The sequence below is a fragment of the Daphnia magna genome, linkage group LG8, assembly GCF_020631705.1.
Source record: "Daphnia magna isolate NIES linkage group LG8, ASM2063170v1.1, whole genome shotgun sequence".
NCBI lineage: Eukaryota > Metazoa > Arthropoda > Branchiopoda > Diplostraca > Daphniidae > Daphnia > Daphnia magna.
Genome location: NC_059189.1, coordinates 3,056,978 through 3,077,099, shown reverse-complemented (window position 1 = coordinate 3,077,099; position 20,122 = coordinate 3,056,978). Strand labels below are relative to the sequence as shown.

General features: G+C 40.1%; 2 protein-coding genes and 2 non-coding genes across 5 annotated transcripts; 1 reads left to right on the top strand and 3 right to left on the bottom strand.

Moving 5' to 3' along the window:
* The first annotated feature begins 13 nt into the window (after positions 1-13).
* On the top strand, positions 14-18,091 carry LOC116928786 (breast cancer anti-estrogen resistance protein 1). 2 transcript variants are annotated; one of them, XM_032935894.2, is made up of 8 exons: positions 14-265; positions 12,668-12,811; positions 14,296-14,625; positions 14,934-15,217; positions 15,470-16,631; positions 16,832-17,062; positions 17,125-17,382; positions 17,470-18,091. In XM_032935894.2, the coding sequence occupies exons 1-8, from the start codon at positions 170-172 to the stop codon at positions 17,629-17,631; spliced, it is 2,667 nt and encodes an 888-aa protein (XP_032791785.2). In that variant the 5' UTR covers positions 14-169; the 3' UTR covers positions 17,632-18,091. The 2 variants fall into 2 exon arrangements, with proteins under 2 accessions (XP_032791785.2, XP_032791786.2); XM_032935895.2 differs by lacking the exon at positions 14-265 and adding an exon at positions 7,052-7,719.
* On the bottom strand, positions 3,945-4,017 carry Trnar-ucg. The gene has a single exon. It is a non-coding gene; the product is annotated as a tRNA-Arg (tRNA).
* On the bottom strand, positions 4,125-4,197 carry Trnar-ucg. Its single transcript has one exon. It is a non-coding gene; the product is annotated as a tRNA-Arg (tRNA).
* LOC116928800 (zinc finger CCCH domain-containing protein 15 homolog) lies at positions 18,078-20,087 on the bottom strand. The gene is made up of 7 exons (XM_032935919.2): positions 19,901-20,087; positions 19,442-19,700; positions 19,169-19,368; positions 18,980-19,099; positions 18,705-18,911; positions 18,510-18,629; positions 18,078-18,448 (listed from the first exon to the last, which is right to left on the bottom strand). The coding sequence occupies exons 1-7, from the start codon at positions 19,970-19,972 to the stop codon at positions 18,203-18,205; spliced, it is 1,224 nt and encodes a 407-aa protein (XP_032791810.1). The 5' UTR covers positions 19,973-20,087; the 3' UTR covers positions 18,078-18,202.
* Positions 20,088-20,122: the final 35 nt, after the last annotated feature.

Below are 20,122 nucleotides of genomic sequence, written 5' to 3'. Positions count from 1 at the left end.
GTACGTGATCGTGTACAAATAAAGTGCTAGACACTGGGCAATTTTCTATACAGAGTTGAAAAAAAAAAATTAAAAAAAAAAAGAAGAAAACATCGTCTCGTTTCAGAAAAGCTGGTCGGGAAAAAGTTGAACCACTTCACATCGAGTGTAGAAAGCGAAACGAAAAATTATGTCTTTTATCGACGGAAGTGTCCAGACTGCTATAGCCAGAGGCGAACTGAGCGTCTCCAGCATACAGGAGCAACCAGCTGACTGGAAAGGATTGGTAAACTTCACTTTTTTTTCCATTCTTTCACAGTGTTTTTTTAAAAAGAAAATTTCAAAAGAGTGAAAAGATTGGGAATTGTTAAACATGTACTACCTATACATAATATTCAAATACGATGCATTTCCTATCTACGGTCTTGGCAAAAGAAACGCCTATTTTGTTGAATAATCCAAAAGATCCGGGCCATCGGTAGAGGGGGCGCGCTATGCGGAGTAAAATGAGAAGCTCTTCAAGTCTCAAGGTCTATCGTATCACTTAACTTTACTTGTTTTGTTTCTATTCTCCGCTCTGTCGTAAGTGTTGTTTTTTTTCCCGTCGTTGTTGTATATGATTCACGAGCCAGTTTGAATTACTTTGGGACCGTGGAACCAAACCTATCGATTATGCACGGCTGTGCTGCTTATAATCTTTTAAAAATCAACAGTTTCATAATTTTCTGTGTAGCCCATTTTTGTGTGTGTGTGTGTGTGTGTTTGTGAGGCAAATTTGACACTCGATCGTTTAGGCTACTATACGCAGTTGTACAAAGCGAAAACATACGCACACGCACGCAACTTTTTGATACAATGCCTTACGATGATGATGCCTGACACTGCTGACATACCGGCCGAAAGCTCGTGTTCTTACGTAATAAGGAAAGGAAAAACGAAGAGAGAAAAATAAACAAGATTTAAAAGACAAGAACAAAATGGAAAAGATGCAATGATAAGCTTTCAGGTGGAACCCGCTAGCGGGGAGAGGAAAAAAAAAAAAAAGATTTCTATACGAGTCAAGTTTCGAACACGAGACCCCAGACGGCGCCTTCTGCTCTCGCTAACTCATCATCTTGTTGTAATTTAAATAGTTTTCGATAGGCAATAAAGGTATAGATGATGAGAAACGTTTCACCGGTAGGATAGAAAAGAGGATTTTAAAATGGGGAAACATCGTGATTTGCGATACGAGCGGTTATTATCCAAATGTCTCGTACATCAATTTAATGATGAAACAAATTCCGAATTTCTCAGCAGGTAAAAAAAAAAAAAAAAAGCAGCAGCTCATCATGAATTGAGAAAAGAAAAGTTCAATGTTCGACACGTTTAGTATAGAACAGCTGGATCAGACTTAAAATGGTTATTACACCTACGATCATCAGTCAAGAACGTAACGAACCCAGAATAACCCGAGGATGAAATCTTGCCCTCGTTTCTTTATTACGCAGCGTGTCAAACTTAACACAATTCTTTCCTCGTGAAATTATTACCTTGGCAACGGATTAACCAAGCTCTGTTAAACCTGTCTCGTTTCCGCCCGACTCTTGCGTTTATACCTGTATTGCGTCGTACATAATGATAATGTACTGTGCGCATTACAAAAATGTGTCGCGCAGTGACGCGTACATCTAAACGTTCCTTTTTTAAATGATAATGTTATCTAGTTGTGTGGCAACCGACTCGAAAAAAAAAAAAGTAAAGGCAATTATGCGTATGATAAGCTTTTTGACCATAAAAGTAGATCCGCATGCAAATCCGCAAAGCGGTAAATCGTTTCATTTCGAGTCTGGTATATCGTTTCATTTCGAGTCTGATATAAGTAACGTCGAGCGCAGCAATTTAAACCGAAAGGCTGGGGATGATAATAATTTCTCTTTTGTTCTCGTATTCATTTCAATTTTTTCTGTGTCGAGATCCGAAAGGATTAAAATATTTTACCTTCTCTCTCTTTTTTTTTGTGGTGCCTATAAGTTTTGCTGAACAAGGAAATGATTGAGAGCGGGTCGTTCAGTCTCTTTGGCAAAAAGACTTTTTATGAATAGACGTGCGTTTTAAAAAAAAACGGACTTGCATCGATCAAGCCGTGAAAACAAACGGCAGGCACAGTCGTTGATGAATGCGAAAAAGGACAAGGTGACAGCCTTCCCCGCACGAACGGCATGAGAGACACACACACAATACTCTTTACTTTGTCAACCTGGCTTCCTTTCTTTATTATGGTATGGCGACACTTGAACCGTCTTGTACCCGGAACTGACACGGACTCTGGTTGACTCTTTCCTAGTTTCTCTCTATAAGGTGTGAGGTTGTATGCGCATTATGTACTACGACTATACTATACAAGCGTGCTCACGCCGGATTATTACGCGCACACAAAGCCAAGAGACGGCCAAAACGGATGGCGAAACTTGATTTGTATAGATTTATGATTGGTGACAAGCGCGCGCACACACACACACAAAAAATAGTGACAAGCTTATTATTATGAATGGAAAGAATGGTATAGACCTTTTGTTGTATGTTTGAGTTTAAACTACTGGTGACGAACTACGATGGGTGCGAAATATTGTAGTGGATTTAGAGGAGGAAAAGAAAAAAAACGTGAAGAGGCGGAGCTATTAGAGAAATTGTAGCTATACACAGCAGTGGTATGCTATAACCTATTCCGCATGAAATAATGGACAGCAACATTGATCACGCAACTTTTAGGAACTGGACAGCGGCGCCATGACGCATTCCTCTGACCAAGGCAACAAAAAACAAATCTGTGTCGTTTTTTTTTGTTGTTGTTGTTGTTGTTGTTTCTTATAATAAAATTCTTTAAGAGAGAAAAAAAGGAAAACAAATATTAACTCGATTTTTTTGTTTTGTTTTTACGGGGTTGTGTGTTTTCCGGACCTCTTTCGGCATCGGTATTTTCTACAGAGAGAAAGAAAGAGAGAGAGAGAAAAAAGTCGAGCTTTGTTTTCACGCTACCCTGGGATATTCAGCATTCACGTGCTTTAATCGCAGATTGAAACAGACGGAGCGAGAGGGTGGGCGACGTCCGAGAGATGTCCGTAGGACGACGGCTCCATCGATTACAACTGGTTAGACACGCAAGACAATAACCAAAGAGTGACAAAACTAAAAATAAAAGAATTGACGACGACACACACACTCACTTAAAAAAAAAAAAAAAATGAGAATCACAGCAACTAAGACAAAATCAATTGGCTACCAGACGGGAACACCTGGTTTGATAACAAATCGCGGTCAAACAAGTTTGACCAGATTTTGTACATAACAACAAAAGTAACAGCTGAAGTGGCGGTTGATCCGCTGTCTCAACGTAGACTACTAAAATATATAGACTAAAGGCAATTTCTTTTCTTTCTTTTTTTTTTTAAACCTGAACTTTATTTTTCTTAAATTATCTTTATTTGAATAAAGTGGGAAACGAGAACCAATTAGATTAATATTGTGATGTGAAATTGACGTATGCAGCGTACACATTAACGTCGAGATAAGGCACGAAGAAGAAAAAATCTACTTTGGATTTTTTGAACGCAAGTGGATACACCTGCAACACACTCCAAACACGAAAATTATCCTAATGACGGCAATTTTGAAAGAAAAATTTATAGCTTGTGAAAGAATCTTTCGGATTCCCGCTTTTATAAATATGCAAACAAAACATTTAAGAATGTTAAATAAAAAAGCTGCTTCAGAAAAATAGACCATGTTGGTATTCGAACCGACGACCCTCTCAACTGTTAACTAGTTGAGGTTGTTGGGCACAAATACAAAATATTAAAAAACATTTCATTAAAAAATTGTTTAAAAAAAACTAAGAGTAATTAAAGAACTCAAGAAATATATCTAAAATTTAAAATGTTGCATGTTATGTTCAAACCGAGATGTAAAAAGAAAGACTCACAACTCGACCGTGGCAGGACTCGAACCTGCAATCCCCAGATCCGAAGTCTGGTGCCTTATCCATTAGGCCACACGGTCATACATGAAACCTCCAACTAAGACAGGGAATTCGAGTCTGCTAAACATGTTTGCTCAAAGCTAAACAATGGTAGAGAAGGGGGCCACTAAAAAGGAAATCTGACTAGCGACCGTGGCAGGACTCGAACCTGCAATCCCCAGATCCGAAGTCTGGTGCCTTATCCATTAGGCCACACGGTCATACAATATTTTTGCTACATTATTTTGATACTCAAGAGATGAATGTTTTAATTTTTTTTTGTTAACCTTTATTTCAATTGTACAGCGCAAAATGCGTACAAAAGGAAATACGGTCAAGTATTTTCATCCATTTTTGTGTTGTTTGTTTAATAAAGAAACGAAATGGAAAAACGGAGATTCCGCCGACATCTTTTCCAAGACCTTTTAACATTAAACAGAACGATCCAAAAAGAGTGAGAGCGATTGAGAATCAAGTATAAAGAAATTCAACGAGTCACGGTGCCTGAAAATCACGAGATAGGCTTCTACTGCATTCACCTTGGCAATTCAGTCGCCGTTGAGACGCCACTAGAAAAAGAAACGTCTGTACACTTTCATCAAAAACCATTTTTTTTTAATGCCCATTTTTTTCCCCCCACTGATACACTGTTGCCCTTGTACTGCTGTTAGATACGTTTTAACATTGAAAATGCGCATCCCCCAGTCACACAACGCAATTCTCGACATAACTCACGAACGAGGACGGGAGGAATCCCGACAGCCGACACTATTATCTCTCTCCAAAAAGGGACTTTTCCTTTTACCCAAAGAACTTCCTTTATACGCGTTTTCAATGACTTGATGATGGAGTGATTTTTATTTTCAAAAGAGAAAAAAAAAAACAAAAAAAAAATCTAAAAAGGACCCGGGATTTTCGTGTCAATCAACAGAACGGACCCGTGATTTACCTTCTGAAACAATTTTTTAAAAACCGTGAAATGAGTTGCCCTAAACAGAGTCACGTTCGGAACCAATTGGGAATGGCGACGGGCGGTCACATGGCGTCAATTTTTGTGTTCAACGAGGCCAAGTGAACAAAACAAAAAACAAAAGAACATTCAAGAAACGATACGTAACACTTTTTTTGTTTGTTTTTTTTAATAGAGCAATGAAAGTTTCAGTTTATCGAACGCCATTTCCCAATTAGCTTTGCACACAATAGGCGCGCTTCTCTTTTTTCAATTTGATCGACCTTAATTGAAAGTGATGACGGCTCCTTTTTGATCGCTTCATCGCTACATTTTTTTTTTCGCCTCTAAGAAAACGAAAAGAAAAAAAAAATTTCTTATGCGTTTGTGTCCAGCAATTTGCAGCTGGGTCAAGTCTGGATAATTACCTATTCGTGTGTGTTGTGTCTATGTTCGTATTATACATTGTAAAGAATACCTGGCCTTCATTGCCTTTCTCTCGAGGCCGTTTGACCACGCAAGCCATGCCCACCTATGGGCAATTCAAATAAAAACACAAGCCAACAAGATGATGTACAAACAAAGAAAAACAAAAAAAAAAAAGACGAGGAAAAAAGATTAAAAAAAAAGAAGATGGAGGAAAAAAAAAAAGAAAAAAGAACGGGACCAGCAATGGACCTCCACATGTCGTGCATTATTTTTCATAAAAGGGCCTTCGTCCTGACCACTGATAGAATATGCATGTAGATATACATTTCCTCCTCACACATGCAAATCAGCTACGGCAAAGAAAATAAACAACTGCTGCAATAAAATCGGATTTTTCTTTTTTAAATTTGAAAAATTTGGGGAAAAAGTTTTAAAAAGGAGCGTTTGGGCAGGTCCCGATAGTTTCTTCGCGTGAGAAACTTATCTAGCGCCGTTTTCACCATAGAGAGCACGGAATGTTTTCTTTTTTTTTTTTTCTAAAAGGTATTTTCCAGGCGAAAGAAAGGGACACTCCTGAACAACAGAGGACGGGGGGGAGGACAAAAATGCAAAAGATTGGGACTGACGTGCTGAAATACGAGACGATTTTTCCGAGTGGGGACACTCTCTTCTTAGCGAAACAAACACTTGACTCTCGACGTTGTGTTCCGTTTGATTTTTTTCGAGCCTGACAGCGATGGCATTTCAATTTGGCGCATTTCTCTTGTCTTAAGTGGCTCTTCCCACGTCCAGAAGCTTTCTCCCGTCCAGAACTTGAATTTTTTTTTCTTTTTTGCAAGAACAAATCATAACGGATGACACCCGACCAAAAGGACCATCTCGTTCATTACCAGAGAGAAGCAACAAAGCAAAATGCAATTTGAAGAAATCGGATCCAGTAAAAAAAAAAATTAAAAAATAAAATTGAAAAGACAACGAACTTTGAATGGTGTCATTTGTCTTTATAAAGAGGCTCCTATTTTTTTTTTTTTTCTTAAAAAGAAACTCCTCCCACATTTTCTGGTTTAGTACGGAGGCACCCAGGGAGTTCAGCAAAAGTCACCAAAGGTCAACTAGACGAAAGGGGACAACAAATCCAGGCACCGGATATGTTATCGCGTCTTTAGGGTATTTCTTTATTTTTTTTTTCCAGAGAAAAACAATTTCTGATCGAAAAATAAAACGTGTTTACATCTAAGTTGGGTGTGGAAGATTCTCTTTTAATTTTCTCTTCTCTAAAAAAAAAAAAGGAAATGAAATAAAAAAACTTGACGGGTCGGACGCCAAGTGACCGTCTCTCACGCAATCCTATGACTGCGAGTTAAGAGAGCGGGTTAAAAAAAAAAAAAAATGTTATTACAGACAACTGGCACCGACAGAGGACTCCTTTCTCATCAGACATGCATTCAAGTGGTCAGCACTGGAACTGCGACGAAAAAAACGCTCTCCCCCAAAGCCATTCTTTTGAAGCTTGACGCCTTCGTAATTAAATCAACCGAATTTCCGTTTGTTTTGTACACCCAAAATTCATCCAAAACACATTTGACATGCAGTTTAGCCGCTCCGATTTGCGCTCGACTACTAGTATCCAAAGAGGGGGGTGGGGGGATAGATATATAACATGGGTTGGTCACATACATGAAATAGAAGAATACCAGTTCCTTGCCGGCCTTTTTATAACTGGAAACTCAGTCGAGTCGCTGAAGCCGTGCCGTTCACACGGGCTCCTTTTAACGTCCCTCGTTTTCCTTTTTTTTTTTTTCGAAACTAAAAGAAAACTCAACAAAACACCATTGTGTGTGTGTGTATCTTGGCTTTTCTCTCAAGTGTCTACAATTACCTTTTAATGGATTTTAATTTTTAACCATTAAAAAATTTAAAAAAACGAGAAAACTCTTCAGTTGAAAACAATAAGAGAGATCTGTGCTAATTTTAGTTTTCGCAAAGTGGATATTTCTAAACAGTGAAGTGTTGCTTCAAGAGTTGAAAGAATCAAACAAAAATGGAAAACGCAAATGTTCCGGAAGAGTAAAGAAAAAAAAAAAAAAAAATTCTCTTCCATATCGATTTTTGTGTTCCTTCCTTCCCTCGCTACGTAGCCTATACTATCCAGTGAGTGAGTTTGTGGCGTGTGCGCGCGCACGCAAACAGAACACGTACCGGAATTGTGAAAAAACAAAATAAAACTTGGCGAGAGTTCCGAGAAGATCCGTTTGACATCTTTCGGCACGTTAAAAAGGGGGAGAGTTTCCTTGTTTATGAAAGAAGTAGAAAGAGGAACCAGAGCACCATGATGTTTACCCATAGACAGGAGCAATTTGCAGGCGTAAGTATAAATAAAATTCCTTTTCGCTGTATATATATACACACAAACAGTCCGTTTTCTACGCTGTATTTATATAGATCTGGACATTGGGTCACACACATCTGGCTCACGCCATTTTTTTCCCTAGTTCTGGTTTGCCCACTGAACATTGTTCCATTCTTGGAATCTCCTTTAGATTTAAAGATAAAACTAAAAACTCGGTGGAGAAAATGCGCTTTTCTTTGTCGCTTAACCCCCCCTCTTTTGTCGTGTAGCGTTACACCCACTTAACACACAACTAACGCCAGCGGGGGACTTTGCCCGGCAAATGGGATTCCGTCATGCGATTTTTCTTCAGAATTCTTTTCTTGTTGATTTTTTTCGAACAGCATTGAGAAATATCATCCTCTTGAAAAAACAAAAGAGGTGCAGGGGAAACATACACACACACACAGACACACACACACAAAGAAAAGGAATTTTTACTAACTTTTTAGCAGGTCGTTGTGACACATGCAAAGTAAATCCTAGTGACTCGGCTAGTTCCGGTGCACGGCAACAGGGTAGGACGATAAACGCTGAAAACTTTCTCCCTCCTCCCCCCCCCCTTTTTTTTTTCTCTTGGAAAAAAAAAAATTGTGACGTCACTTCCGTTTGCTGATTCCGCCCACCGATTGTTGTTGGGCTGGTTCTCTGAAATCCTGCCAAATAAAAAAAAAAAATTTAATCTTTAGATCATCATTCTCCTTTTTTTTTTTTAAACAAAAAAAAAACATTTCTAATTTTAATTCTAGACGAGACATCTCCTGAATAACAATGAGATACCATTGGTCCCGAAAACTAGTTCTTTTCTTTTTTAGGATGGGGGATGAAAGAGGTAAAAACAAACCCGTGTTTTCCTACAGGGAATCCGCTATTGTAGCAGTTCATTCCTTTTAAAAAAATTTTCACGACTTCTTTTTTCTTTCTTCTTCTTCTTCTTCTTCTTTATTTAACAGCCATTGTGCTTATGGACCATGTCTATTTTTTTACGGTGTTGCGACAGACACGTAACGGCCACAGGGTGAAACGACCTGATAAATACCTGTACCTTATTTTATTCCACGCCACCTGATCGCTCAACAATATGGAAGGGGAGGGACCAACCTTTTTTTTTCTTCTTTTCTTAAAGAAAAAGAATTCCGTTTTTTTTTTTCTTGTTTTTTTAATGGGAGCTCGTGGACATGTGTGAAGATGTTTGGACCACAGCCGGTCCCATTGAAAAGCTATAAAAAGAAAAACTATCCCTCTTTTAATAAATGTTCGCCTGGAGCGTGATGGTATTCAAAAGAAATTGGAATACAGTTTACCAGTTGCATTCTACCTTCCGACACATTTCGGAGCAAAGTCGCAGAGGATTACGTCAAAAAGAAAACGTGGAAATAAAAAAATAATAAAAAAAAAAAACAAATTGAAAAGTGCTGCGTCGTTACAAGTGAAATGGTGACCGTGAATAAGTGGAACACGTCCACCGAACAATCATTAAAAAATAAAATCAAATAAAAACGAACATTTTTCTCGGGGAATAAAAACAAATTCTTTTAATAGGATTGTAGAGAGACACGTAAAAAAGATTGACTCGATTACAGTCAGGTTCGGGACGCACGAAAAATCTGGGAAGCCATGTGAAAAAAAGTCGGTCAAACAACACCTTTAATTTTGGCAAAGACCTTGCCGTCAGCTAGGTCTCGACTGTTTGTTATCCTACTTTAAATAATGATGGGGCTCCTAACATTCACTTGGCACAGCGCAACCAACACGAATTCGTTCTTTAAAAAATAAAACCCTTCCCATATGAAAAGTCCTTGTCCCAGCAAAATCACGGCAATGATGATGTTATTGTCGACCAGTCAAGAGGTGGTATGTCAAGTCATCAAATTTCTGTAAGAAAAACAAGATTCTTCTTGTCCTCCAGAAGGACACGAACATTTAAGGGATGGGGTTTCGGATGACAAAGGGGGTACCCATTCCGCTGGAGTTTTCTTTAAACGAATCCATACAGCACACACAAGGTGCATGTTTTATTCTTTAAGGAGAAGGGGGGAGTTAAAAAAAAAATAAAATGGGAAGACTAACTGTTGACCTTTTTTCTATGTTAGACATGTCGGTTAAATTGACCCCATGGGTAATTTATTAGATTCTTCGAATGTGAATTGTTCCAGCTGGGATCGTCAAAACAGATGACGGAGGGGGTCACCCCAAACCTTTCTGATTAACAACAAAACATCCTCCTCCCTCAGTTGTAAATGTGTTGGTCAAAGAAAACGAAATGCCGACGACTAGGATTTCTTTTTCTTTCTTTCTTTCTCGTGGGAGCAACATGCCGCCCTCTCGCTTACCTTTCGGTGGTAAATCTTTTTTTGGATGCTGTGTGTATATACAAATTTCGAACGAGACCGCCCCATGTTTAGATTCCGGAATGCGGACAACAAACGAAATGGGAAGCAAAACTGGGAGGGTCGTTTCAGTTGTATCGGGACATATTTGTCAAAGTCTTTAGTTTAATCAGAGTTTGAACGCACTACCTTTTCTCTACTGGAACGAAACCCTTTAAAGGATTTTTGTCCTTGTCTCATCATTTCAAATGATTGAATTTTTCTTTTTCCCGTTTGAAAAATTGTCTTTCCTTTTGGCTTCGATCCATAGCCGAGACAAAATGACGTCACAAAAAGAAAGAAAAAAGAAAAATCGACTTTTGAAAATAGAGGGGGGAGTGTGTCGTGTCTCGTTTTTATCTTTAAAAGTCGGAAGAAGAAAAGAGCTGACTGAGATGAATGACCTGTTCGATTTTTTTTTTTTTTTGCCTTCTTCGTTCACCGCCAAAGTGTTGACCTCGTCTTCTACTATGGAAACTGCCCATTTTTGCCTACGTTTCTATAAAATGTTTTCCTCCAGATTCTACTTATCTTTGAAACACTTTTCTGTTTTTACTGGTCACCAGGGTTTTTTTTTTTTTTGGGAGGGAGGCGAAATGGACAAACAAAGTCGTTGACTATCATAGGTGCACAAGGACTTTGGCTTATCTATACGAATAAAAGATAAGATCAATCGAGTCCAGCAGGGCGGGTTTAAGTGCACAGGACGAGTTTGTTTTTTTCTTTCTTTCTTTTATCACCTTCACGTGAGAATTTCGACACTACAAACTGGCCATTTGTTCACTCATGTCGTCCGATACAACGATGATTTCATGCTATCTGTCACGACTATTTGCTCAAAGATGCAACGCAGCACTCTGTTTCTATGCGGAAAATTTCAATTCTTAAATTGGGGGGAAGGCGAGAAAAAAAAAATCAAATTCATGTGAAAGAATACGATGCTCATGGGACTTTGTTTGTAAAAACATTCCCAGCAAACACCCACCGAATTTTTTCTTAGCCCCGAAAGAAATGTTTTATACAGTAAGGGCTAAAGCGAACGGCAGTCCAGCGTGTTTGACCCCCCATCAAGAAAGATGAGCCTTTTCTTATTCCATCGGTGTCCTCTTGCACAAAGTCGGTTTTTTTCTTCTCCCTGTTCCTTTTTTTTTTTATTATTCCACCCACACTGAATTGCTTTTTGGTGTAGCCATAAATAAAAATTGTCCAGGGGGGATAAAAATACATGAAATTATTGGAGGGAACCCTTTTTAAAAGTTCACACTATTATACAACCGTGTACAAATTGTGGCCGCTTCACACGAATTGATTGGTTGTCAAGAGACCAGTCTCGAATTCTAAATAGAAATGACAAACATTTTAGAAGGGGGCAGGCAAAAGAATTGGTGGGGGGATTTTAACAAAACAAAAGAGCTATCGGAAATCAAAAAGGTAACCGCCATCAAGATTAAGAGTTGTTTCTTGAATATTCATTGCGACACACAAGAAGGAAAACAAAAGCCCTCGCTTAATAACAGGGAAAGAAACGTCCAGGGTTTCCTTGTCTCTTTGAAAGACACACACAAAAAATGTGGAAGATTGAAATCGCCAGGGTAGTTGAACAGCACTAACATAAATCACCCAGGGTGACTGTGAAATCGAAAACGGCGATTTGATCTCTTTTCCCCGTACAAAAAAGAAACATCGTTCCATACAAACTCTTCGCTCACGCCGTGAATCCTCTACACATAATCGTGATCGTGTAATCCAATCATCCCACCCGTATACGATATGATGATTTTTCTGTTTTCTTTTTCAATAACATGGTATCCATTTGTTTTAAATAGATTTTTGGGTTTTCGATCGAAAGTTATGTAAAACAGACGTGTAAACAAAAAATGGCCATGAAGTCGGAAATTCCCAGTCAAAAAGAATGAGATAATGCACGTGCTATCAATAGGTCAGCATTCACTCAACTGAAATGCCAACATGGCTGCCTCATCAAAGTCTAATTAAGGTAAAAAGAAAGGTAGACAGGGGGTTGTTTGCTGGCGCCTACACCTTATTTGGTTCGGTCTAAAAAAAAACGTGAATCGTTTTAACAGTCTCGTGGATTTTCTCAACCCTTCTCGTCAAATGGGGGGGAAAAATGGCTCCCGACAGGGGTCCCTTTGTTGTGGGGTTAAAATGGAGGGAAAACAAAGCCACCCCTGGGTTTTGGATTATGCGGTCTTGTTTTTTTCTACTGGGTCTCGTCTTTTTCTCTCTGAATTTTTGTTAGTTTGTTTTACAAATATTACCTCGTGATGGGGATGCTGCAACATCATCACCTTATACGATAGAGCACACTGAGAAAAACATGTGGCGTAGCAACACAGACATAGAAAAACATGTGATCGACGAGTTGTGTCCGATTGGCATCTTTACGACGAGAGCGCCATCAGAGTTGTCTGTTCGTCTTTAAAGTTTTTGACTTTTATTTGGAATTTCCTTGAAAGACGATGATTTCCTTGAACACAAATAATAATAATAAAAATATTGATTATTTTCTTTTGTTGTGGAATGTTTTGAAATAGAATTGCGTAGCCAAAGCCTTGTACGACAACATCGCCGAGACGCCCGACGAGCTGGCCTTTCGCAAAGGAGACGTCTTGACCGTATTGGAACAGAATACCAGTGGATTGGAAGGATGGTGGCTTTGCATGCTCAGAGGACGCCAGGTAAAAAACAGAATTATCTCAGTTATTGTAATTATCATAGCTCGGTGACTCACTGTTTAGCATATAAGTTTGGAGATGCAGAAACAATAACAACATGAATCAATTTCGAGATGACAATCTAATGGTTGGCGGTCTAATATGGTGTCGCATTTGTTTCATTAAGGTCATGTTTTGTTAAGTCCTTGCGTTTTTCGTTTCGTTGTTCTGCCGAACGGCACCAAATAGGATAGGAAAACTATCAGATGAGGGAAATCTATTGCGTCGAAAAAGAAACAAAGATTACCAGACGCAGTGAAACACAAAAACGAAACCTGTCTGTAAAAGTCTTTCGTGTCCGACCGACAGTCGCCAACTGATTAATCACCACACGCTACATATGTGAAAAAGGAAAAAACAAAAAAGGGGCCAGAGATCTCCTTCCTCTGCTTGTTTTTTTTGTTTGTTTTTTTTAGGTCCATAAGAAGAAGCCAAAGGTGATGTCATTCACTCAGTCACTCTTTGTCTCTTTTGGGGTCTCCGTCCTTCTTTTGTTTTTCCCTCTCAGAGTTCCAATTAAACGGCAGCTGGATCGCAGGTCATTCTTGAACATGATTCATTTCGACTGGAGAATCTGATGCGATCCCAGAAAACAAAACACAAAAAAGAAAATCTTTCTTGCTCCATCACCCTCCTGCTCTTCTTTTGGCATGTCAGATGCCCCTTGCATTGTGTCCCAGACAAATATACAGTGACAAAAGAATTCGAAATACTTTTCCCCGAAAAATTCGAGAAACAGGCACGTTCGCAGTCAAGTTTCTTCCCTCACAGATGAGCTTGTAAACGAGCAGAATTGTCAAGCTAAAACGGGAACTGCCTGAACTGTCGGGGCTTCTTTAAAAAAAAAAAAAACCCACACAGAATAAGGGGAAATCAAAACTCAAAAAAGTCAACTTTCAGGTTGTTAACGTTTTCCAACTCTTTGTTTTTTGGTCTTTATGTTAGCATGTGTTTGTTATAGAATTTCTACGTACTATATACTTGTACCGTTAGGGAATAACTTATGGTGAAATGTCTCTCTTCTTGTGTCGACCCCTGCCGCTCAATTAAGAGAGGCAGCTACCATAAAAATAGGAAAGGCGTTGTATAGAGTTGTTGTTCTACTCTATACCGATACTAGGCAGAGAAAGGGACCGAGAGAAAAAAAAAACGAAACATTCAATGACCGTTCGGGAACAATATGACAAGCCGCTTCCGTTAGCCATCAAGTCCGCCCCCAATAGTGTGGTAGATTAGAATTAATGGGCTCGCCCTACACTTAAACGGGCGAACACATCGTCATCCGCATTGAATTCGAAGGGGGAGAAATATAGACAAACGTCAAAGCTTCCATTACAACTCGCATCCGTTCCAGCCGAATATAATAATAATTTACAGTGCTAAAAACAACAGAAATCTTATAATTTTTAATTTAATTTGTTCGTCTTGAAAATTTATTTGTACGATAGGGAATTTGCCCTGCCAACCGGCTGCGTCTAATAGCCAGAGTGTACGACACTGGCGGCGGAGGATCCGGAGGAGTCATTGGGGATTTCAGCAATGTTTCTTATCCGCCCGCATCATCACCTGGGCTGAACAGTAGTGGTGGAAGTAGTTCGAGTAGTAGCTCTAGTTCCAGCAGTAGCAGCTCATCAAGTTCCAGCAGCTGCAGTAGCTCGTCTAGTGTCGGCGGTGGAAGGATTCCGCCACAACAAGCCAAAACCGGAATGCTCAGCGCTGCAGTCCGAGCCCAAAAACAAAAGCAACTGGACGCAGTCGATGGATTCCGCGCTCCGAAGGTGATTTTCTTTTTAATTTTCTCTTTGGCATTAACTGTTTTTTATGGTGGCAGTTTTTGAAAGAGGCCTTTTTTTTTTTTACTGGATCGATTCGTTCCAGACTCCTTCTTTATCGTTGTGGACAGACGCATGCAAATGCTTTAAACAGCTAAACAAAAAAAAAAAAAAAGAAGGGGAATCAATACTGCCCCGACGAAGCGATGGGAATTTGAACAGCTGCGTCCCATTTCAGGCCAGCTGGGATAATTTTCACTGGATACTGTTGTTTAAAAAAAAAAATGATGCTAATTGTAGTTTTGTTTTTCAAGTCGGTGAGCTCCTTCGGTACACGTCCAGGCAATGTCTTTGTCTATCCAACGCCAGTTCAGCATCCAGATGCTTCAGAGGATTGCTACGATATGCCCAGATCTCTACATCAAACATTGGTCCGGCAAGAATCGTCCAACTACCAAGCGCCACGTTCACATCGCCCGTTGTTGTCTACACAATCGTCATTACCAGATGCAGCCATGTTTGCTGATTACGACGTTCCACGACCACACAACCCCATCAGTCGAATGGAGCCGCTTAGGACGCCATCAGTTGATAGCAGGTTTGTTTTCCCCCGCCTTTCTCTATCTCGGATTATACCGTTCGTGACCAAAAGCATTTGAATGGACGTCCTTCGTTCCCCATTACGATCCATTGTTTTGCATGAATAGTTAATCGATGATGCTATTAAAATGTCTTAACGTCAAGTTTTTACGATCAAAGTACCAAATGGCTTTTCTTTTAAGATACTTACAAGTTGTGTAGAGTTAGAAGTTATTCATTCTTGTTGTTTGTTTCTTTTTAATTCAATCAGCTGCGAATACGATGTCCCTCGTCCGGCTATGGAGACTTACGATACGCCGCGATTGGTGGCAATCAGCAACAATGGCTCGCGTGGAGGGTCGTCATCCATCAGTCCCCCACTTTTGCCGTTATCATCGGGTAATACTACAACAACACTGGGAGATGAATACGACGTTCCCATCGCAGCTGGATCAGCAGCCGTAGCCACCCGTTTTCAAAATCGCAGTGGCAACAACAATCTGTCAGACAGGTCCAGCGGCGTATCGCTCTTCTCGTCTGGCAGCGGTTCCGACGGCTCTTCCGCCATTTCCAGTGCAAACCGATCCGTCAGCTCCGAGTCGCTATCGTTGTCCAGCGCAGTGGGCCGCATTTCTGGCCGGTCTAGCCGTTCCAGCATCATTGATCAACAGCCACAATCATTTGAACTCTATGACGTCCCAATTTCCAACCAACAGGTAGTCAAAGAAGTACTTCCAGCCAGTCAAGCCATCCAGGAAGAGGTTTACGACGTGCCGAAACCAGCGGCAGCCGTCGTGCCAGACGACACGCTTTACGACGTTCCACCACCAACAGCCACGTCCATCACGGAAGACAACAGCGGGCTCGTCTACGATGTTCCACCAGCTCGTACGGTGGCTGCAACCCAAGAAAACAACCGGACAATAAGTCACCCGACTCCTTCTGAACAAGGAGGTGATACTTATGATAGCCCGAAACCGTTATCAGTTGACTGGACGGATAAGGTGTCCAACGCTACCCTGCCGCTGCCATTAGACGCTGCGCTAGATACTTTGGGTAGGTTAGACACGGAAGTATCCAGTGCCATCACCAACTTGCAGAGCTTTTGTCGAGCGGCCTCTGGTGGTGACTGGGCTGAGCTACAGCTGCGTGTGCTCCGGCTGCGTGCCTCCCTCCAGGAATTGTGCGATTTTGCACGTGGGGCCATCGGAAATGCATCGCAACGAATCAAAAACGGACTTGGCGATGAAGGTGTCACTATCCGATTGATACGACTCCTACGGCCGCTTCAAGACGCCAATACCATCGTCCAGAAAACCTCACAGAGTTGGACGGATCTCTTTACCAACCGGCTGGCAACCAATAACGAAAACGAAGCAGAACTTGACCAGCTGTTGGCTTGCTGTCGAAATTTGGGAGATGATATGCGACAGGTAATGATCACTACCCATCAACTCGAGCGTGACTGAGTTCTTAACCAGAAACGGCCATTGTTTCACAATCGTATATGTTGGTTTTGAAAGAGTCAGCCCCACTAGGGGAAATGGAACTCGGTTGCGTTCAGAGAAGCAGAACCGACATTTCCTGTTTGGAGTAACGGAATAATAACTTTTTTTTGTTTTTGTTTCCCTAGGTCGTTATGTTCATTCAAAGCAATGGTCATCTTCTATTTGATAAAAATAAAGGACAGACTGAAATTTTAAATGATGACTATGATTACGTCAATCTTGAATCGAAAGCAAAAATCGATCAGGAAAACGAAGAGGTTAAACGTACCTTACCACACGAAATGAAAAGGGTTTTCGATGTCTTGGTTGCCCAGTCCGAAGATTTACCTGTGTTGCCATCTGCGACAAACGACAAAGTATTAAAATTTACCTAAAAAGCCGTGAAAAAAATAATAACAATAAGTTTCTTTTTTTCTAGGTCAGCGATAATGACCGGAACGTGATGGAATTCTATGGAAGTCAGGCCGAGACGTATGCTGTTTATCTGAGTAATGCCATCGATGCCTTTATCGTGACAATCGAGCGTAATCAGCCTCCAAAAGTGTTTGTGGCCTACTCCAAATTTGTCATCCTTAATGCCCATAAGCTGCTCTGCATCGGAGACACCGTTCACAGAAACGTGGTCAACGCCAAGCTGAAAGTCAGCGTTCTGGAACGATCCAACCAGCTCTGCCAAGTTTGTGTTCAAACAACTTTCTCAAGTGTTGGCGCTAAATTTAACTTGTCGTTTTTTTTCCTTCTTCTTCTCCTCCTCGATTGGCAGGGATTACAAACGTGCGTTCAAAGCACAAAAAAGGCTGGCAGGGAGTTCCCAAGTGTTGCTGCCGTTCAAGGAATGCTTGACTCCATCTTGACCGTCTCCAAATTGGCGCAAAATCTTAAAACTTGTTTAGTTCAACCGACCATTCTAAATGGTTCAAAGTGAACAAAATGTAAATCTAAACACACAAAAAAAACTTGTTGGAAAGGTAAAGAGAACAGGGCTTCCACAACGTTGGACCAGACCACACACATAGCACAACGTATCAAGTTATTCAAGTGACTGATGCAAACAGTCTGTTTATAATCATTTTTTTTCCCCCTTTCTTTGTGCTCGCCAGGCAGCTCAATTATTATGTACGCAGTGACTCCGAGTATTTTTCATTATTGTATCATATAGTTTTGACACAGTTGATAATATCTTTCTAGTCTGTTACCTGTTGGGTGGTCGATCCATGCTGCTATATACCGCGATTGAAATGCGACTCCTTCAAATTAAGTTTTTTCTTTAATTGTCTTTTTTTTTTTAAATCAGTTTCATGTGAAAAAGGAAAGTGAAATATTTTACCTACCAATATTTTGTGTTTTAATCTTGAACGAGATAATAAATGGTGAGCTTGTCTTCACATGTATTGGAAAAGAAAAAAGAAAACAAAATTTTTTACTTCCCAATTCCCGATTGTAAAATTAGTTTTCATTCCTGTTGCATGAAGGAAAATCAAGAATTTGTTGTATATTTAGTCGTTGACGTCCAATTCGTCCAATTCATCTTCAAGGTCGTCAAGATCATCTTCATCGGCAAACAGGTTTTCGTCGATGGGTACACTTGCCGCTGCTTCATCGAGGCTTTCAGCATTGCCATTTTTAGTCGACTCTTCAACGTCCACTAGTTGATACTCTCGAGCGACAGGGGCCACTGTGCCTGAACCATCAACGTCAGTGCCTACGCAGGCAAGAGCGTTCAGATCCAACTCACGATATTGCTGTTAGATGAGAGGACAATTAACACACCTGCTTCCTTTCAAAACAAATTAAACTAGTTACCACTTCGCCTTCTTCCTCCTCGTTGGGAAGATTAGCCGTATCGAAGGCTTCATCACCATCCTCCATATCGTCATCCCGAGCCAAGTCGGGATTGAAGGTAAACATTTCGCGACCGGAAATCTATGAATGATAAACATGGACACGTCAGCTAAAAATGTTCTAGAACAATTTTAAACAAAGAAATAAGCTACGTACACCAACAGATCTTCCGGCTTTGAAAGCTGCTTGCTTGCGAGTGTTTTCCTTGTTGCTGGATTCTTCTCGTTCGCGTAATTTTCGTTTCTTCCAAGCAAGGAAAGTCTCGAGCGTCACTTTCGTTTGTTTAGGTCCCAAAGCAGCACGTTCCTTTTCAACTAAATCTTCTAAGGAGATTTCTTCTTTCTTATCTTCTTTTTTCTTGTCCTGTTTATTGAACGACAAATGCAAATTAATTAATGATGAATTAAAATTTTTTAAACGATAGTGTTAACCTTCTTCAAAACGAATCCCGGAGGAAGCGCGTGACGGTAAATGCAGGATTCGCCTGAAGGGCACTGCCAGAACCAGCCGTATTTATTCTTCTCTACGGCGTCTAAGAAGTGTTTGCAGATCTGCATTAAACCAATGTGATACCGTTTCAGAGTTAGATATGCTCTCAACATTATAAATTAATACATTACAATATCTGTTTTCGTTTTTTTCTTGTCAGCTTCGGCGTGCTTCTTTTCGATAACATCTTTAAGTTTCTCTTCATCCCAATCTTCATTTGTACCTTCCTTTTCTTCATCTCTGACATCGCAATACAAACTCCTCTTTTCAGCTTTGCGTTCAATTTCCAAATCATGAGAAAACTTGCAGCGATCTCCTTTCCCACAAGTTCCTGATAACAAGATTAAAACACCATTAAAAACAAAGTCACAAGGAAAGTTTGTAGAAAGTTACAAAGCTCCTACCTTGCTTGAAAAATGCACACAGAATGGATTTCGGGTCAGCTCCTTTTTCCACTTTTTGTACAGGTTGCACGGGCTTGAAGAGATCTTGCATTTCCTTTTGTGCTTTCAATTCAGCCTCTTTCTTTTCCTTCTGCAATCTCTTTTCATCTTCAAGTTTTTTTGCTGCAGCACTTCCTCCATGTTTCACCTGCTGTTGCACTTGGGCAATGAACTTTTGATTTTTTCCTCCCTTCTTGTTTTTCAAGCCAAATGTTTTATCCTGCAAAAATAAATAGTTGACAACCAATTTTAACAACCTTGTCCTGCCAAATTTATGAATACAAGTTAGTATCTAGAGAACCAAAGAGTTTATACATGTTAGTAGGCTGAAATATCAAAACTGACAATGGAGCAAATGAAAACCATGTCGGCACATATTAACCATGTTGTTACGAATGAAACCTTTTACTTATGTTTTACCTCGATGATTTTTTCTTTTTTCTTGTTTTCAACTTTCGCTTTGCTAGCGCCAGAATTCGTTTTTGGCCCCATTGCAAATCAAAATGAGTGGCACTACTTCGAAATCCAATAAATAGTGCAGTAAACGGGATTTCCACGAGAAATCAACCACACGGTTAGCAAAAGCAGACAAATGTCGGAAAGAATCACAGGAGAAAAAGAGAACCAGATGCCATCTTGCGG

Coding starts and splice junctions, on each gene's coding strand:
- LOC116928786 (XM_032935894.2), top strand. CDS start 170: ATGTCTTTTATCGACGGAAGTGTCCAGACTGCTATAGCCAGAGGCGAA. Junction 12,812..14,295: donor GCATGCTCAGAGGACGCCAG/GTAAAAAACAGA, acceptor TTTGTACGATAG/GGAATTTGCCCTGCCAACCG. Junction 16,632..16,831: donor TGGGAGATGATATGCGACAG/GTAATGATCACT, acceptor TTGTTTCCCTAG/GTCGTTATGTTCATTCAAAG.
- LOC116928800 (XM_032935919.2), bottom strand. CDS start 19,972: ATGGGGCCAAAAACGAATTCTGGCGCTAGCAAAGCGAAAGTTGAAAAC. Junction 18,912..18,979: donor CGGGATTCGTTTTGAAGAAG/GTTAACACTATC, acceptor TTCAATAAACAG/GACAAGAAAAAAGAAGATAA. Junction 18,630..18,704: donor AAGCCGGAAGATCTGTTGGT/GTACGTAGCTTA, acceptor TATCATTCATAG/ATTTCCGGTCGCGAAATGTT.